Below are 20,334 nucleotides of genomic sequence, written 5' to 3'. Positions count from 1 at the left end.
GCACTGAGCTTCAGCTTTTGAGGTTGACTGTTACTTCACAGCACTGCAATTAATGATTGAACCAGGATGTTCATTGGAAACCACCTTTCTTTGGAACACACATAGGTCTTTCCCCTTGAACATGTTAAAAATCATTTTAGAAATGATTGAAGGTACGATAACTAAAGGGTTGGGAGAGGATTTCCTTTGCTTCAGAGGTAATGGATACCTCTGAAAAGTATTGGAGTAAAACAATGGCACCTCTCTCGTGTCTCCTTCACTTTCTCAAGAGCCTGTGTCCACCACAAAGGGCATTCTCACAAGCTGCCTACCCCTTCCCAAGTTCTTACCCATTTTGCTTCCAAACCTCACTTGTTGCAATGCCTTATATTCAGATCATGAAATGCTTTTACTTCAATTCCAATGTTTTATTATTTTTGCAAAACCAACATTTGAAATCAGATATGAAAAACAGAAAAGGCACTGTGATTGATACATTGCAGAACAACACATCAGGAGGACCACTCATACCATGTGGTTCAATCTAGCAGTTTGGTTTTATATATATATAAAAGATTTAAACATCTGATTTAAAGTCATTCATTTACAGAGTTGCACCGTACGAGTTTCCCTTTGAAATATACTGTCTTTCGTATTTTGTCATGATAGGCCATATGATGGTGGTGAGGAAATCACCTGTTATAGCTGCTAAGAAACTGCAACACACTCCTTAAACTTGCTGGGATCTACTGCATTGCTTGATCATAGTCTAGAGGCTATGGTGGGGGTGGCAGAATGCAGGTGACTGCTACATACCCCTTGCAGCGGAGATAGAGTACCTGTAGTCCTGCAGATGTTGCCTGGCTACAAGTTCCATCATCCTCAACTGGCTGGTGCAGATGTGAGCAGGACTAACACCTGTAGTGCCACAGATCCCACATCCATCCCTTGCAGGGTCAACATTTCAACCCAATTACTCATACCCTTCACTCAGAGCCACATTTGCCCTCAACTGCATGATTAGCTTGTACTTCCAGAGCACAAGAACATCCCTCAAGAAATGGGGTAAAAGGTCCTGCAATCGTATTTCCCATCTTGTATGTTTATTCATTTAGAAGGTAAGTTTATATGCTATGGAAGGGTTAGCCAACATGGTATCCTCCTGATGGTGGACTACAACTTCCATCAGTCACAGCTAGCATGACCAGTTGTCAAGGATGTTCAAGTCCAACATCTGGAGGGCACCAGATTTGCTACCCTTGACATAAGAGAAGGGACTAGCTAAGGAAAAACGGGGTGAGATGAGCAGCCAATGGTGAAATTTTCTAAATTTTGCAAGCCATGCCTGTGGAAAAGGCACTTAATGCCATATGCAGCAATATAAATTAACTGGATGTTTCAAGATAGCATTAACTCTTCATCAATAGAATGCATGAGAAAGGCAAGTGAGGGACCAGCTACTTTTCTTATTTACAAGTGAATTCTTAATTGATTTAAAATAAAAAAAATCCTTCCAGTAGCACCTTAAAGACCAACTAAGTTAGTTCTTGGTATGAGCTTTCGTGTGCATGCACACTTCTTCAGAAGTATCTGAAGAAGTGTGCATGCACACGAAAGCTCATACCAAGAACTAACTTAGTTGGTCTTTAAGGTGCTACTGGAAGGAATTTTTTTATTTTGACTGTGGCAGACCAACACGCCTACCTACTTGTAATCTTAATTGATTTGTAAGTCTAGACCTTGAAACCCGTTCTAAGAGAGTCCTTTCCCTGTTCTACATGGGCTCACGTTCCACTTTTTGCAAGAGATGAACTTACACAATTCTGAAAACATGAAGGTCATATCGTCACTGCCTTCCAAGAACAAAGTTGTTTTGTTCCCCTCAAATCACTGCACCAAAATCTGGCATTTAATTATCTATTGCCCCACAACTGTGATGTATTGATGGCTTGTTACCAGTAATTCTAGTTAATTCTGTGTTCCCTCCCATTGGACTTTGCTGGTTTGTGAACTTAGATACAAGGCCTCTCCTTTCCACTTCCAAGCAAGACACTTTTCAGAAGCTTTCAAAGTTCTAATTAGTACCTCATAATACTAATGGTCTATGTTTTGGGCATATATTTTTGATGTTCATACTTATTGGATGGGGCAGTTATTCATGTTTTTGAGTGATTTTTGTGAATGAACACTTAATATAGTTATTTTGTTTTATACTTCATATATCTGTTTCATTTTGATATTTTTTTATTGTCGATTGTATGCTGTTGTCTCTGGAAACTGCTTTGTGACTCTTCCTGTGTAAAGTGATACATAAATGGGAGACCTGCTCTAATTCAACTGAGATCAATTGCTGAGCTCTGCTCATTTTGCCTCTAATCGATGGCCCAAGTTTGCATGTCACAATATACCAGGTAATGGTTTGCTGGAATGTGCTTTTCAGAGCTGCTTTTGTCCCTTTCCTGCAAGTGGACCCAAACCATTATCCCTGGCTTAGAATTAGAACAAAACAAACCATGACCCCAGATTTGGAGGTAATGCTAAGCCAGGAATCATAGTTTCTTTTGCTCTAACAAAGCATCATCAGTAAGCCAAGGACAAACCTTGGCTACAGATCAGGGTATGCTGAGACTGAAACAAACTACAATTTCTGCTTCAGGTGTAATGCTAAGTCAAGGATCACAGTTTATTTCAAGCTAAGTGGCCAAGATCACAATAACTTTGGTGTTCAGTTAGCCACTAGGTATAGTTTCCCATAACATGTGAGTTAAGTGGAACTCACCACAGGCCAAGCTAATTTTCCCGAGAAGTTACTGGAGACAGTTCTCATTCTGTGCAAATGATGCTCAATGCATTACAGCAGAGTGCTTTTGGACATTTGTGTCAGGCAAATTAAATCCTGCCGGGAAAGTGCCCGTTCTTCGGTTTCTCCCTACTGAAATGCAACACCTGAGGATTGCTAACACGTAAACACTGCATTGCATTGCAGTCCCATCTTTTAAGCCCCAACCACCCACCATTTCAAACCCATTCATGCCACTAATCACACCAGCTTGAATGGTTTGTCAATAAGAGAGAAATAGACGTTCCTCAATTTCCTTCCAGTTTCACCATCATGCCACTCCAACTAGCTTAAGAGTCCAGCCATGCTGCAGAGGGAGAAGTGAAGGAACAGCAGAGGGCAGCATGATCTTCAGTCCTTTGTCTGGGGCTACCTGCCATTTCAAAGGTTCAGAGAATCCCAACATAGTCACCTACAACAAGGATACAAAAGTTGTAAATTTGTTACTTTATACAAAAACATTGTAAGATAATTAGGCTGGTTCACATAGCTAGCAATCTCCATATTGGTCTTGCGGAACATGTGGAACCACCAAACAGCTCATAACCTGACTAGTAATGTATATTATGATTGCACATCTTTTCTCAGCGACATGGCCACCCCGCCGCAGCATCCTAGCTGGGCCATGAGCCCAATGCAGGTACTGTGTGTCAATCACGTGGGGAGAACCAGTGAAGAGTAGTGGTTAGTGTTAGACTGGGTGACCAGGGTCCAAATCCCCACTTATCCATGAAGCTCACTAGGTGATCCTGGACCAGTAACAGTCTCTCAGTCTAACCTACCTCACAGGGTTGCTGTGAGGAGAAAATGGAGTGGGGGAGCACAATGTACACTACTTTAAGCTTCTTGGGGGAATGGTGGGATATAAACATGAGAAATATAAATAAACAGCCACTGCAAGAAGGATCCCCATTGCACTAAACAACTCACTGTCTTCAAACCATTCAGAATTAGGGTGGAAGGAATGTTCAGAATAAAGCACAATGATTTCAGAAATATCCTCTGCTTCGTAAGAGTTTCCAAGAAAGGAAAAATATGGAAATGGCAAGTTTCAATTAGGGATAAGGTTTTCACTGTGTTCTTTAAGAGAAAACTGTACCACTGTAAAAACAAACTGTACCAAGATTGTAAGGAGGGGACTGCCTTTATCAAGCTTAATGCAATTAAGAAAATACCAAGAATGAGAAAAAATAACTTTAAGGTACAGACATCTGCCAAGCACTTGCTTACTGGCTTAAGGCCTGAAGAGTCTAGGGATTGTGGGTAGCCTGAACAGGCACAAATCTACCACAGCTTCTTTCCCAACAAGAGGACACAGTATCCATCTGCATAGACTGATCTCTTGTCAGAAATGAATAATTAAAAAGTGATTGCAGAGCATGGGGTAGACCACATACACAGGATGCAAGAGGAAGCAAATAACATTCTTATAAAATGGCATTTAAAGATGTGAATTCTGTTTTCAGATGGCATTTTGCTGTTTAAATCTATTACAGAATATTCTGGCAAGTATCTACCTACAATTGCCTATTGAAGGAAGGAGCTTCTCTGATTATTTGCAGCAATCTAATTTTCTGAAGAGTCATAGAGCAATTTTAGGAGGGAAAACCTGCGGCTGCCAGATGGCGCAGCAAGATGGGAACATGTGCCAACCCTGAAAGCTCTACACTGCCTGCATGTGTGCTACCAGGTTTGATTCAAGGCGTTAGAGATGGCCTAAAAGCCCTAACCAGCTTTGGGCCCAAATATCTGCCAGAGCATCTCCTCCAATGCCAGACAGCTTGATCTTAAGATCAGCCAGTGGAGGGAGCAGCTCTGTTCACAGTCCCCACCAGGATTCAGGATGAGGGGATGTATAGAAGGAACTTATATGTGGTAAGACCTCATCTCTGGAATGATCTCCTCTACAAATGAATTTCAGTTCAATTTATTTATGCAGTCTGATAATAGAAGATTTACCCTGAGCAGCAATATGTGTTTTAATTAGCTATTACAATTTCCACCCTCATTTGAATATGCTTTAGTTATATTTGCTGTATTTTTGTTGATATGGTTTGATGTATATCACCCTGACCTCTTTCTGAGACTGGCTAATTATAAATATCCCAAATAAATTAATCTCTTGGAAATACTCAGCAACTAGATTGAACAATGACAGGCTGCCTTCCTCCAGTTACTACTTCTCCTGCTGCCCACCTCACCCAACTGCATTACTTATAGGGAGCAGAGGCTGCAGCCTCTGTGTTAATTTGTGGCATCCTCACAAAAGGAAAAGAAGAGAATCTAGGAAGGCATGTGACAGGGAAATGCAAACAATGCACGCCTATCATTTTCTGGTGTGAGCATCATAGTGACCTGGAGCCAGCTGGAAGACCAGCAAATCTGCAGCCCTAAAGTGGGCAAGAGCAACAAGAGCAGTGTATGGGGTGGGGGAGATGGAAGGAGCTACTTGCCTTCATGCTGGGCAGTTTTCCCTGCCCCTCAGAGGTTAAATCCAGCTAATCAGATAACTGGGGAAGTGTCCTAACAGCATGAAGATGCAGGTTCAACTCCTGGAATTTCCAGTTAAAAAGATCTCAAGAAGCAGAGCTAGGAGAGAGCTTTGCCCAAGACCATCAGCAGCCACGTTCAGGATGAGGGACAATCTAGCCTCCTCTTGGTGAGTCAGGGTTTAAGTTGCCATCATTTAGCAGAAATGGGTACCCATGAATGGAGCACATGAACATGGATGATATGAAGTGATACTTGAATAGGTACTTTTGCCTTTCCAGAGCAAATATGCATATGAATCTGATATGGAGATTCCGTGGTGCATTTCCTTTCAAGCGAAATCCAGCACAACAGCTCACTGTATCTTGGCAAAGGTAACTGAGAGGGCGCTTATTTGGTCATGCGTGGTTTAGACAGACCAATAGCCAGACTAAGGTAATTTTGTACTCGTATTGAATACGGGGTATTCAAGTTCTTACTAGAGCCATTAAAATTATTCTTTGTCATAACAAAGGCTCAAGAAATGTTAAAAATTACTGAGATGCCAGTAGATGCAATTTTCAGGCCTGCTTTCCCTTCTTTCCTTACTTTAGTAGTTGCAGATGAGACAGGTGATGGAAGAAACAACACACTGCTTTCTGGCCAGGTCAAGAAGATGGCATAGACTGTTTCTCCCTTTGAAGTGTACCTGAGAAAATATATAGCAAAGCAAAGTTGTGGAAACAAACACAAAAGTTCCAAAGCAAAGAAAAAGCATCCATCTTTTGCAGGAGCAGAACATCTGTATCAGAAATACCTTCCCTTGCTGATGTTTGCAGGGATCTGGTGCTTCTTCCACCTTCTCATGTTGTGGCTGCGTGGCCAAGAATGATGAAAGCCTCAAAGTCCACCTTTACACTCACACCCCCTAAAAGCAAACATTGCATGACAGTCTGTCCTTGCTTTTCAACTGCTGCCGTCACCAACATGGAGGTGGGTCGAGGTGGGTCTGGCAGGGGCCTGTGGAAACTTTCCATTAGAGTTCTATGCTGGGCCATTCTCTTTTAAATGTTCTCTGCTCCTGAAAGACTTTCAGAATTGGTATTCTCTCATCTCTCCCTCTACTTAGGATTTAGCACACCACCATGTCATAGCTGATGTATGCAGGGAAGCTCTTAATAGCAAAAATCATTCCTGCATTGAATGAGGGTTGAACTAGATGACCCTCAAGATCCCTTCCAACTCTTCTATTCTGTGATCTACGAAAAGCTGCCTTGGAGATAACTGGTGAAATGACAATGTGTATCTTTTAGAGAAATAAAATAACTACCCCCAATGTAGCAAATACCAAAAAGTCAACCAAGAAGATTTAAAAGTGTAACCAGCATTTAAACAAAACAAAGCCATTTGTGGTTTCAGATGTTAAATCTAACACAAACCTTCTCATTAAGTAAAATAAAGCAAAACACAGCAAGAAAAGAAAACATTAAGATGAATAGCAAACCTTCATGGGCTTTGGGTGCTGAAAGAGCAGAGAAGTGCAGTCCAATCAAGTACTTTGACAGCCTGCGTCACCTGTGATTGACAATACTTTATGTCTTTTTCTAAGGTGAGGCCTCTTGCATTTCAGTTTCCTTTGAACTACTGCAGCACATGCAAAAGGTTTGCCCTTCTTACTACCTCAGTAAAATAGTGTCTAGGTAATAAAGGCTTATAGAGACTAGATCTTCTTTCACACCTGAATTCATGTAAGATACTACAAAAGGAATTTTGTGTAAGTGTGCTCGTTCCTAAAGAGGTTCTAACACAGTTTACTCATCACATTAAGGCCGATGCAGCAACCAAATATCCATGAAGACACTGTGACATCTCCTCTTGTTGCTATGCAAATAATGGTTAACTACAGATAGCTGAAGCATTAGAGGCTACCTCCCTGAATCTTCAAGAAGAAGCCCGCTTTTGTATTAGTTTTTGCCATACCATGTGCTGCAAGTGCAATTCTCCTTTTGTATTCTCCATGGCTTTGATTCATAAATGGCCTCCCCATTAATGCCTAGCCACTTCCCAAGGGCTAGGAGCCTCTCTTGGAAGACTGGAGCGATCACCCCTTCTTTTGTGGGTCCCACATTGAGAAGATAGTTTCCACCATAGCTCACAGTTTGCACAAGTTCCTGTAGTAAAGACAGAAACAGAACATATACACATTTTTAAGTCAAGAGAGAAAGAAAGTCATTCCCCAAAGCAGCAATAAAATTGCAAGTGCCCGTTTAACTAGTTCAGTCCTTTACACTGAGAAAGGATACTCTAGAACAGGGGAGATAACATGTTCAACAATACCTCAAAGACCGCTTCTGCCCATATTAACCAACCTGGACCCTGCACTCATCCTCTGAGGCCCTTCTTCATGTGCCTTCTCTGCTAGAGGTCTGGACAGTGGCAACATGACAAGGGGCCTTTTCTGCAGGGGCTCCCCATTTGTGGAATGCTCTCCCCAGGGAGGCTCTCCTGGCACCTTCACTACATATCTTTAAGTGCCAGGCAAAAACAGGTCTTTACCCTGTGACCTTTTAGAAGTGAATGGGATGTTTTAATGTCCTTCTCTTTCCTCTTGGTTTTAATGTATCTATGTTTACTGTCTGTTCGTAAGTCGCTTTGGGTTTCACTGGGCAAGATAAAGCAACTAACAAATGTTAATAATAATATTAATAGTAGTAGTAGCAGTCCAACATCTGGGGGGACAACACATCAGCCACCCCTGCCGTAGAACAACCCACAAATACCTGCCTCCTTTTTCCTGAAAGACTTAGGAAATTCCATAACCTCGCAAGTATCCAACATTATAGCAAAATATTCACATTGCAGAATGTATCCTGCTGCTCTTGCAGTAATTTCAACAAACTGACTCTGATAAACATACTGTACAAAGCGAAATTTTCACCGAACATAAATATCTTGCATGCTCATGTTGATGCCTCCAACATTTGTGGGGAGGTTTAAGTATAAGTTGGGAAGAAGGAAAAGGGCCTGTCTGAGCAGGTGTGGTGGTGGCATTTCATGCCAGTTCTTATCCTCTCCTTCACCTTTTATCTTATGCAGTCCCTTCAAAAGTCAACAAACAGGATGAATGCTTATGGTTTTGCATGGTTTGTTCTCTTTTCAGGTATTCTTCTGTGGTTGTAGGAGGCAGTCGGTTTGGGAAAGATTGGAAAAGCCTTTTTTTAAAAAAAAGATACTGAGCTTGTCCAGCACCATTTACATGTGTTTAAGCTGAAGTACAAAAGTATCTAGCATTTTCCTAAAGAATGTGGCCTACTTTAACTAGAGATGAGGCTCAATTCAAATCTCTGCTCCGGCTGTTGCAACCTCCAGGCAACTCTCTGCAAGCTTTTGCAACAGCATTGCTGGATGGCCAATCCTTGGCCTTTGTTTACACTTCAAAGTGCTCACCTGAATGATGCTGGATTCATCCATGAGTTCATTGATTTGCATGTTGCTTCGATACCCCCAAGATCTTCTGTCAATAGAGCTGCACATCTCCCACTTGTGGTCTGGCAGAGTGCCAGGCTCGTATTTATCTTGACAGTTATAGAAACCTCCATGGTGACAAGAGCAATTGGTGCCCCATCGATCATTCACCACTACAGTATCCTAGAGGGAGAGATTCATATGAAATAACTGCAGCTGTTTTTCCTTATGCTACAATCTTCAATAATTACAGGTGCGTGTGAAATCCTCCAGATAAAACAGAGGTTAATGTTTCAGGATAAAAATGGAAGTATCCAGTGTGTTCTGCTCGTCCACTTTGCTTTGGATCAAAGACGGGGGACAGCAAAACATGGCCCTATAGATGGCTGTAGAATCCCTGTTAGCACTCTGAAGAAAGTGGCCTCATTCACACAAAACCATGACTTGTGCCTGAGCTGGAACGAGCCTTAACAAAGGCTTGGGCTTGCACCCAGCTCCCTGACAGTGCAGTGAGGAAAAAGACTTTGCTACAGTTTAGTTTCAATGTCACAGAATCCTGGCTTGTTGTCTGCCCATTCCCAGATGACTGCAGCATTGGGTGGCAATCTGCATGTGGGAATGAGCCACTGCTGATGGAACTTCTGTATCATCTCACCTTAAGCAAATGCCTTTCAGATGAGTTTGTACACACATTCAGCTGCCTGGTTGCAGTAACAGACTGGATGAGGGTGCTGGATGGGGATACGCTGCCTATGCTCTAGTATAATGTGTTATATGTCGGGCTACCTATGAAGAGGCTTCATGAACTTCAGCTGGTGCAAAATCTGGCTGCCATATTTATAAGTGGAACTGGGATGATGAATAATCTAATAACAGCGCCAGCCATCTGTGCGGGCTTTCAGCTGATTTCCAGGCCAAATTCAAAGTGCTAATTTTAACCTATAAAGTGTCATATGGATGAACACTCTATTGCCTCAGAACCCCCTGGTCATCTCTGGAGCCCTTTTCTGAATACCATCTCCTACGGAGGTGCAGAGTCACCACGTGAGAAAGTGCCTTTCCTCTTAGAGGCTCTTTGCCTTTGGATTACCTTCCCCAGAAAGGTGCACCTGACTGCAAATCTAACATCTTTTCACTGTCAGGTTGTTTTGTTTTAAAAAAATACTGTACACCCCAATATTTGAATACTGACATCATTCTCTTGCTAGCTCAATGGAAGGTTTTTAGCTGCTTATGGTTTTACGGTGATTGTGTGTGATTAATTTTATGGCAGGAAGTGCACTCTTGGAGGGACACATAGCGTGATCTTTTTTAGTTATTGTAGTTGTAGGTTTAAATATTTGTTTATAAACCACCATGAGACCTTTGGGTATAATAAAGCAACACATATATAACCATAACCATAAGCTGATCCTGTTACCATAAAGCACCAATGCTGCAGCAAGCAAAGGCTCCAGCAGCTCAGTCAGCTGCTTGTGGCTGGAAAGCCAGACAGGATGTTTGTGACTGTTGCCATGGAAACAAAGGGGCAGTCCATTCTGTACTGAGCACCGGATGTTAGCTCAGTGTGTGTGTCATATGACCCGTACTGGAAGTACATGGGTGGAGTTTCTTCTTGCAGTTGTCGAGTGCAGACATGTTTCTCTGTACTGATATGAGAGACAGAAATAAAGGATGTAAATAGTTTTCTGTCTGCTTCTTTCCCCTCCCTGGGGGACACCAAAGGGGAGAGAGGGAGAACGGTGTGTTCCTCTCACACATCTGAGATGAATCGCCGGGACCTCGCCTGCTTATCAGCAGAGTGGAGACGCGGGGAGGTCGACAGGAATATCTGCCGGTGCCTACGCTGTGGCACATTCCTCTGACCCAGGCAGAATTCCAACAGTGGCAGCCTTCGGATGGTTGCTGTTTTCTTCGATCCATCGGACATCTGCATGAGAGGCTGGTGAATTGTCCTCCTCTGCTCAATGGAAGCCTGATTTGAGAGGCTGATGCTCTGCAGCCAGAAGCTGACCAGAAGAAGCTGACAGCCAAGCCGATGCCCAAGGTATGAGACTTTAAGGGCTTAGAAGTGTGAATGCAGATTGATTCATTCTCTGCTTCACGGAGAGCGTGTGTGGGAAAGCAGCTCCAACTTAGAAGAGGCCTGCATACCAGGCATTTTTGTGGTTTCCTGTCCGAGGAAAGGAATGCGCTGTTGCTAAGCAACGTCCTTCAGAGAAGGCTGTGCCTCAGAGAGGAGAAATGGAAAGTTACTCGAGAGGGCTGGACAGTCAGACTATGCCTCAGAGAGGCGAAAACAAAGTTTTGTTATGACTAGGTCCTCACGAACTGCTGGAAGGGACTTTCCAACGCAGCCAGTGTCAGAGTTGCCAGGTGTTAAGAGAGTAAACAAGCCAGCTATTGGATTTTAGAGGCTTGTGTTTTAGAGTCAATGCAAGGACTCAAAATGGATGCTAAGAAGGGGGGAGGCTTGCCTTCTCCACCCCTCCTGACCAATGACAATTATTCATCTTGGTCTGTAAAGATGAAGGCCCTGCTGCAAAATCAGAGACTGTTTGGGGTGATTGAGAATCCCATCCCAGCAGCACCAACGCGTGCTTGGGAGTCACAGAATGTGAAGGCTAGGACTGCTATAATTCTGTGTGTCTCAGATGAGCAGCTTGTGCATATACAGCATTTGGAATTTGCGCAAGAGGTTTGGAACACGCTGCGTACAACGCATCAGAGAGATGCTGGTTCTTCAGCGTTGCTGTATTTTGAGAAGTTGACCAATCTGAGATTAGCGCCTGATGGAGATGTTCAAGCGCACCTGACAGAAATGAAGTTCCTGCGTCAACAGATGGTGGAACGCAATTTCCGTCTACAGGAGGAAGTGTTTTGCTTCATGATGATAAACAGCCTGAACCGGACCTACAAGGTTGTTGCCAGTCAGCTTGGTTCGCTACCTGCTCAGGATCTGACCGCGGAAAGGGTGTGTGCCGTCGTCCTGAACGAACACGACAGACTTGCTGCACTGGAAGTGAAAGACAGAGGGAGGCAAGAACAGAATTCAAATCTTCCCACTGCTGAATCTACCTCAGAGCATGCTACAGCATTGAGCGCCGTCCGATGCTACAATTGTGGACAGACTGGGCATCTACAGCGAAACTGTAGGAAGCCACGACAGTCAAAAGGAGCCAAGAACAGCTCTACGAAGCCTGAGGCGTCAAGCAAAAGCCGTACCAAGTGCCAGGTGAAACCTGCAAAGGCGATGATGGCGAAAGGAACCACGCCAGATGTTGGGAACGCATTCATAATCGACACGGGCGCCACGAAGCATCTCTGCCCACACAGAGGACTGTTTTCGACGTTGAAGAAGCAAAGCTTCACTGTGAAACAAGCCAACGGTCAAGAACTGGAAGCGACCGGGATTGGGACTGTGTATCTTGAGAGTCTGAACTTGACTATAAGCGATGTTTACCTGGTTCCAGAACTGAAGTTTAGTCTGCTGAGTGCTTCGCAGATTGCAAAGAAGGGGCTAAAACTGTACTATGATGCTAAAAGATGCAAGATCTACAAAGATGGAGAACTGTTTCTTACTGCCAAAGAGAAAGATGGACTGTATTTGTTGCCTTTTGATCAAAGTGATTACATGAAATGTAATACTTCTGATTCTAACGAAATTTCTCTTGCAGGTGTGACCAGTGAGAGCACCAAGAAGGTGGCTAAGAAGGTCCACAGAGCTTTTCAGCGGGTGTATGCTGATGTGATTGGTCCTCTAGAACCATCTAGGGGCGGTGCAAAATATTACCTTGTGTGTGTTGATTGTTACACTAATTATTCTTGGGTTTATATGATGAAGAAACCGCAGGAAACTTTAGAAAAGTTTCAAGAGTTTTGTGACAAGGTTAAAAGTATGCATGATGCTAACATAGATTGTCTTTTCATAGATGACAAGCCAGTTTTTCTTTTACAGGATTTCCAGAGGTTCCTGGATGGAAAAGGGATAAGACACAAACTTGCTAGTTCCGAAGAAGCATGGAAGAAATGTGTCTGTGTTAGGGTGAACAAAGAATTGCAAAAGGGGATGAATGCGCAATTGCTGAGTTCACATTTGCCACATGAATATTGGGCCGAGTCTCTAGCGTCCTATCTTCACGTGTGGTTGAGAAAAGTCTCAACAGAGTTGGGATGTTCTCCTTTTGAGAAGCTGTTTAATAGAAAACCTACTGTTGCCTATTTCAAGGTTTTCGGGTCTCATGTGAGAACAGAAGCTCCAAGTGGGGTAAAGAATGCCAGAGGCATCTTTGTAGGTTATGAAAAAGGTCTCTACAGAGTAATTTTGTCTGAATCTGGTCAGGTGATTCTCACAAAATTTCTAGAGAGTGCTCCTGAACAGGAGAGAGTGATTGTTCACACTTTTTCCACAGATGATTCTGATGATGATGATGATGAGTTTGATCTTATTGAGTTCAGTGGTACTGATGATGATGACACTGATAGCTCAGACAGCTCAGTTGTCACAGTCATTGAGAGGAAATCTCAAATAATGACTAGACCCTCAGAAGAGGAGGATAAACCACTGATTAAGCTTAGTACTGGTTCTCCAGAGAGCTCAGAGGCTGAACCAGAAAGCAGAGAAGAGCAGCAGCTCTTACGTAGGTCTGAGAGAGCAACGAAGGGTGTACCACCCAAGAGGTATTCAAAGGAGTTTGCTAACCTAGCATATGTTGCTGTTGTAAACGATCAAGGACAGATTGAAGCTGTGTCTGAGTCAGAGACAAAGGCACAACAGAGAGTTGTTAACCAAAGTAGTGTGAAGTCACACAACCAGAGAGGTACATTGGTTAAACCAGTGGCGGGTAGTTCCAAGGGTGGAACTGAAACAACAGGGGAATGTTATAAGTATAACAACTGTTTGTTTTCTTCTCTGGATGACGCTTTGCTCGCAGCACGCATTGATACTTTAGGGGGAGTATGTTACCATAAAGCACCAATGCTGCAGCAAGCAAAGGCTCCAGCAGCTCAGTCAGCTGCTTGTGGCTGGAAAGCCAGACAGGATGTTTGTGACTGTTGCCATGGAAACAAAGGGGCAGTCCATTCTGTACTGAGCACCGGATGTTAGCTCAGTGTGTGTGTCATATGACCCGTACTGGAAGTACATGGGTGGAGTTTCTTCTTGCAGTTGTCGAGTGCAGACATGTTTCTCTGTACTGATATGAGAGACAGAAATAAAGGATGTAAATAGTTTTCTGTCTGCTTCTTTCCCCTCCCTGGGGGACACCAAAGGGGAGAGAGGGAGAACGGTGTGTTCCTCTCACACATCTGAGATGAATCGCCGGGACCTCGCCTGCTTATCAGCAGAGTGGAGACGCGGGGAGGTCGACAGGAATATCTGCCGGTGCCTACGCTGTGGCACATTCCTCTGACCCAGGCAGAATTCCAACAGATCCTGCATCAGAAGCAATTAATACATCTCACCCCGGAGGAAAGGGAAAGGGGCAGAACTTACAAAGGAGCACAAAAAATGTGACAATCCCATATACCAGAAACCATTCTAAGAGATTCATCTCAAATGCAAACAAGGAGACTACCCAGTTCTTAACCTGTTTAACTGATCAGTAAACATGAAGGAAATTGAGATACCTTGACTGGACTGTCATTGTAAAGCCAGGCGAGGAAAGAGGTTGAGTTCCAGTAAGTATCTGGTGCCTCCCAGTCTCCATCAGACCAAATGAGATCTGGCTTGTATCTAAGATGGAAGTACCATTGCGTCATAAATCCGAGTTGGTATTTCTGCAGAGATGAGCCACTAATAGCTGCTTATGGTATTGAATTATTTTGTAAATGTATTACAACAATTTATACCCCAACTTTCTACACCAAGTGTGCTAACTGCACTTATCTACAAATGACCGGGTGGATAGAAGCCTATTGTGCCAGTGGTCTGCACGCAAGAAACCTACATTCTTATTACAAAACCGGAGTTCTTTGTGCACTACAAACATGTTTTAGAAATGACAAAGTTATAGGGTTGCATATGTACTGCAGTTCCATAAAGCATAAAATTGGACACCAGGTCCAGAACTTGAGTGGTGTTTTTTTTTTTTTAATGTTCCTAGCTCTCTCGTCTGTAAAGATATGCTTGAAAGTCTGTCAGCATTGTTTGCTGAAATTCTGGAAGCCACTGTGGGCAAAACAAAAGGGGTTGACCTTTACACTCACTAAGACTACAATCCTATGCACCCTTACCTGTGAGCAAACCCCACTGAACACATTACGATTTCCATCTGAGTAAACATGCCTACAAAGAGCTGAAGGGGATGGGGCAAAGCTTGGCTACCATTTCTAAATAAGTAACCATGACAGGGCCTAAGAGGAAGAGCTTCAGCGGCTTGCCCAGCTATTTCCCCCTCTAAGACTATCAAAACAATACAAGTATATATAGCCCTGGCATATATATCCTGCCCTTCCTCAAGGAGATCAGGACACTGCTTATGAACTTACCCATTTCATCCTCATAACAACCCACCAAGGTAGTTTAAGGGGACACATAGTGAACCATTTGAGATTTCATAGCTAAGTCATGGTTTCAATGTAGGAAACATGGTGGTAGAATGTTGGGACTATGGCAGAGGCGGCCTATGTAACTTTATACAGCCCCATACACTCTGTTAAGTGTTGCAAGAACAATAACAATCTACCACTTTGTTCAATGGGGCTTGCTAGGGAGCAAGCATGTAAGTGGAGGTTGTTCAATCTTACCTCAAGACAAGCTCATAAAGCTCAGGCAGGATCTTGCCATAGACAAAAAACTGACTCTTGAAGCCATTTTTTTTGTCTAATAAATAGAGCGGGTTAAACCATTCAAAGAGGGAGTGGTACAATCCATAGTGTATGTTCCTAAAGATTAAACAAAGGGGGAAACACAGTAATAGAATTAGATAGGTCTGGATGTCAGCAGAAGGCTGTGAAGCCCAGGACCCCGCACAGCAATAAGCTTCCACTCCCCACTTGTTAACCCACATAGATACCTTTCTCTGAGAGCATCCCCCAGTTCACCCACCAAGTCTCGATGGGGCCCCGTATCTACCGAATTCCAGTTCCATGACACGTTGGACCCCCAGTTGGTGAAGCCTTCATGGTGCTTTGTCGTCAACACCACATATCTGTAGGAACAAAAGACACAGGATTAGAAGGGAAGAAAATTAATCAACAATATTCTCAAATCTAACAGGGAGGGTAGGTGAGAGCTGGAGAGACTAGACCAAGATGGGCCTTCCCAACTTTGTTAAATCACTTCATTTTCTCTCACTCTGGCTGCACTTCCAGACTGTCACTAATTTCATGTGAGATTCAATCATGTACCAGCTAATTCAGGTTGTACAATTATAGCTGATTGGGAGGTCTCGCAGCAAATCCGCTTCCCCCAAAGGTCTGACTTTTTGCGATAAGCGACAGGAAAATGAACTGGAAAGTTGGGATAACATTTGCTTTGATGCAATGGCATTCAACCACCCCACAAACAAATCAGAATGAATGCCAATGGCATCTAATCTCCCTGCAACCAAATTAGGACAAATACTTAATAAACAAGTTGGCCTGAAAGACACTTAAGTAATGCTTCTATTTTGCCTTCTCCCTGTTTACAGTACTCTTCAAGACACTGTAAAAACAACTATTGCTCGTGTATTCTGTTATCTTCTGCAAAAACACAGATCTCTTCTTTTATTTTCCCAGTTTGATGACTGAAATTCTCTTTGTACACTCAGATTCACCCTTTCTCCTCCATTCTTATTTCTGGTGCCTGTACAGCTGGGTTTTTTCCATTTCTTGTTTTGCTGGCTTCTGTTTCTTTGCCCTGCATTTTGTCCAGTTACTACTTTTCTTTATTTATTTTCATACTCTGGCCCCTTCTTAACTCTTCCTCTCTGCGAGTGATTGAACTTCTTCCCCAAAATCTTCGACCTCTTGTAACGTCTGCATTGACTTCCCCATTCCACTTCCTTTTGTATCCCTCCCCCTCCCTTTACTGTATTGTATTCTATGGATAAGTCCTTTTAAATCAAGGGTTGTATACAATGCTACTCCGACAGAGTCAGACTCAATGAAGATAATGAACATAACTTAAGTCGATTAACTTCAGTGGGTCTACTTGAAGTAGGACTTAGTTGGATACAATTGTATGGCGCATACCTTTTGAGGTGTTTCCTCAATAAGCCTATAATTTTAAATTAGATCATCCCAACAGCAATGTCTGGAAAATGGCTAGCCCAGCTTCGTAAGAAGCCTCACCAAGAGATAGGGTGTGCTAGCTGGTCAAGAACTGAATGACTGAGGGAGGACTACAGCAAAACCTTTTGCACCCCAACTCGATAAGACTAATTGTCTATCTAGTTCAGCATCCTGTTTCCCACAATGACCAACCAGATGCCTCTGGGAAGTCCCCAAACAGGACATGTCTGAAGGCAATAGTTTTCTCATTGCCACATCTTTCAGCAGGAAATTTCAAAACTTCATTATGTGTTTTAGTATGTATTTTACATTTTTGTAAGTCCCAAAATCCACTGCATGTCAATTTTATTGGGTGATGCTGTGACAGAATTTAGGAAAGGGCCATAGCTTTGCAGACGTAAGATCCCAAGTTCATTCCCTGGCATCTCCAGGTAAAGCTGGAAGAGGAAGTGACACAGTTCAGTGCAACACCTTCATTCTTCTGCAGGTTAAGACTGTACTCAAGCTAGACTCAAGCCTAGAAAATATAGCTATATCCTAATAATTATGAATGCTATAATAGTTTTGCAATGATTTATATTATGAAAGAGCAATGGTGTGTAGTAACAATAATTTTCTATACAAGAGTATTTTATCCATCGCAGAACAATGAAAATGCCACGCAATAAAAGATATTGTACTATATATATATATATATATTCCTGATATTGTTTCTGTGACTGTTGTTTTAAACTGCTTTTGATGTTCTTTTTTATGTTGTAGCCCACCCTGGGACCTTAGGGTGAAGGGCGGGAAATTCATAACAACAACTGCGATTAACGCAGTCCTCGCTGTGCTGTTTGTCACATGGATTATTATACACCATTATTATTATTACTGCTCAGTCGTGCTAAGCCCCAGGCCGGCCGCTATGCAGAAGCGGCCTCTGCTGCCCGCTCCGCCCGTCTGCTGCTGACCTTGCGCCGGCCTGCTGGAAGAGCTGCGCCCACTGCCGGGGCTGGAAGTCGTGGGCGGTGAAGCGGGGGGCGAAGTCCGCGTAGCTGGTGCCAGGCGGGAAGCGCGCCTGGACGAAGCGGTCGAAGTCGGGCTGCTTCTCGCCCCGCCAGTGCCACCAGAACCATTCGGAGCCCCAGGCCGGCACCGAGAAGACTCCCCAGTGGACGAACACGCCGACCTTGGCGGCGTCGAACCAGCCCGGCAGCGGCCGGGCGTCCAAGCTGGGCCAGTCGGGGGTGTAGCGCTGAGGGGGCGCCGAGGCAGAGGCTGCCCCGACGAAGCAGAGCCACGCCGCCGCCGCCGCCCGCAGGAAAAGCCCCCGGCCCGTCTCCATGTCTTTCCCCTCAGCAATCGCCGCTCAGAACGGCGCTCGCCGATTGGCGCCAGTAAGCGCTTCCCTCGGCCAATCGCAGTCTCGCTCCCATATGTAAATCATGCATAATAAGCGCGCGACCCGCCTGGGAGATGAAAGCGAGCAGCTGATAGTGCGAGGGAGTGAGAGTGGCATACATTATAATGACAGGAGCGGAACTCAAGCAGTTTCCCAAGATCTTGGGTCTCGATAAAGGAAATGGGCGGTGTGGCTTGTACAGTACTTCATTTTTTTAGAAGACTTGCTAGACGGAAGTCTTTTGCAAAGCGGTTTCCATACGAGGTTAAGATAGAAAGGCGTAACAACAGTCAAAAGGGGGGGGGGGGAGCTGTCGCATAATGATAGCTCCAAAGGCAAGCCGGATGCACTGACTGCAGTACCAGATCCGAGTTCAAATCCTCAGCCATGAAATGCACTAGATGACTTTCGGCCGGTCACCAACTCATAGCCTGACCTAGCTTGAAGGGTTGTTGCGAGGATTAAAAAATAGGGAGAATCGTGTATCCTGCCTCAACTTCCTCATACATAAGTATAATAAATAAAAGTAGCAATAAAAAAAATCCAACTGGCTTACTAATACCATTTCAGAGCACATAAACCTTAAAACTATTATAACACACAACGTCTCTGCCAATGCCATCTGAAACAATGTCCTCAGTGCCTATGTGGTGTGTGTACACACACACACACACACACACACACACACACATATCCCAGGAGGGAATTTCATAGTTAGGGTTTTGTTTTGTTTTTGAAATAGTTTTTATTAAAGATTTTCATGAATTACAAAAGAATGTGCAATGTCTCTTTTTTGTTGTTCAGATCAGGGAATTTCATAGTTGTACAGTGGTACCTCTGGTTACGTACTTAATTCGTTCCGGAGGTCCGTTCTTAACCTGAAACTGTTCTTATCTGAAGCACCACTTTAGCTAATGGGGCCTCCCGCTGCTGCTGTGCCGCCGCCGCCACTGCGTGATTTCTGTTCTCTTCCTGAAGCAAAGTTCTTAACCCAAGGTACTATTTCTGGTAGTCTGTAACCTGAGGTACCACTGTAGTAGGATGACCACTAAGAAGGCAGGTCATATCTGCCAGCCAAACTGGTTGTACTGCTTGGTCTCTTCTGGAGCTTATCTTAAAGAAAAGGCAGACTGGTAGAGCTGGAGGCAACCTGGATCCAAATGGTTTGACAGCAGGCTCTTCTTCCATCTCACACAGCATGAGGCCTGGTGTGTTTTTTTTGGGGGGGACGACTGATTTACTGCTTAACTTTGCTTACCCCTGGGCTGACGCTCCACATGACTGGTTCAGCCATGAATGCTTCCTCCTTCAGCCATGACATTACCACACTATGAATTCTTGGTTCTGGCAAGTGTCATAGGGCAGGGTGTAAATGCTACTCGTGTTTATTTTAATATAATTACATTTATAGCCAACCTTTTCTCCAAGGAGCTCAAGCTGGTGTATATGGTTCTCCCCTCCCCCATTTTATCCTCACAAGAACCCTGTGAGGTAGGTTAGCCTTCATAGCTGAGTGAGGATTTGAACTCTGGTCTCCCAGGTCCCAGTCCATCCCTCGATAACCACTGAAGGGTACAACCTTCACAGGTAATCAGTTTTAACTTGCCTGGCATCTTGTATAAGACTTAAGTGTACACATGGAGCTGAATACACATGGGTAGAGATCGTACGGGTCAAAACGGGCTGCACTACTGCAGGTTGGTCACATTTTTGTGTCTTTCTGGATACCAAATATTCACAACCAGCACATGTACACATGATTGCCAATTGAACAGGGGGGACAAACCTGACTGTTCATTTACGGTATTTTGCTTTTGGACTTGTTTTCAGAAAGGTTCTTTAAAAAGGTTTTTTTAAAAAAAACTTTTAAAAACTAAAGCAGTTTTTTTAAAGCTGTATGTCCAAAGCAGCAGCTTTCTTTTCTCCGTCACCTTAAGTCTCACCTTAAGCCATGCGGCACCAACATGATGCCCCAGGG

General features: G+C 43.7%; 1 protein-coding gene across 1 annotated transcript; it reads right to left on the bottom strand.

Annotated features, from left to right (window-relative positions):
• Positions 1 to 2,638: 2,638 nt before the first annotated feature.
• FUCA1 (alpha-L-fucosidase 1) lies at positions 2,639 to 18,326 on the bottom strand. The gene is made up of 8 exons (XM_081204077.1): positions 17,926 to 18,326; positions 15,769 to 15,903; positions 15,500 to 15,637; positions 14,381 to 14,486; positions 8,735 to 8,935; positions 7,268 to 7,458; positions 5,897 to 5,996; positions 2,639 to 3,230 (listed from the first exon to the last, which is right to left on the bottom strand). Exons 1-8 carry the CDS (start codon positions 18,297 to 18,299, stop codon positions 3,090 to 3,092), a joined length of 1,386 nt encoding a protein of 461 aa, XP_081060203.1. The 5' UTR covers positions 18,300 to 18,326; the 3' UTR covers positions 2,639 to 3,089.
• Between the last annotated feature and the right edge of the window lie 2,008 nt (positions 18,327 to 20,334).

Source organism: Podarcis bocagei, assembly GCF_964188305.1.
Source record: "Podarcis bocagei genome assembly, chromosome: 7".
Classification (NCBI taxonomy): domain Eukaryota; kingdom Metazoa; phylum Chordata; class Lepidosauria; order Squamata; family Lacertidae; genus Podarcis; species Podarcis bocagei.
This window is presented reverse-complemented; position numbering and strand designations above follow the sequence as displayed.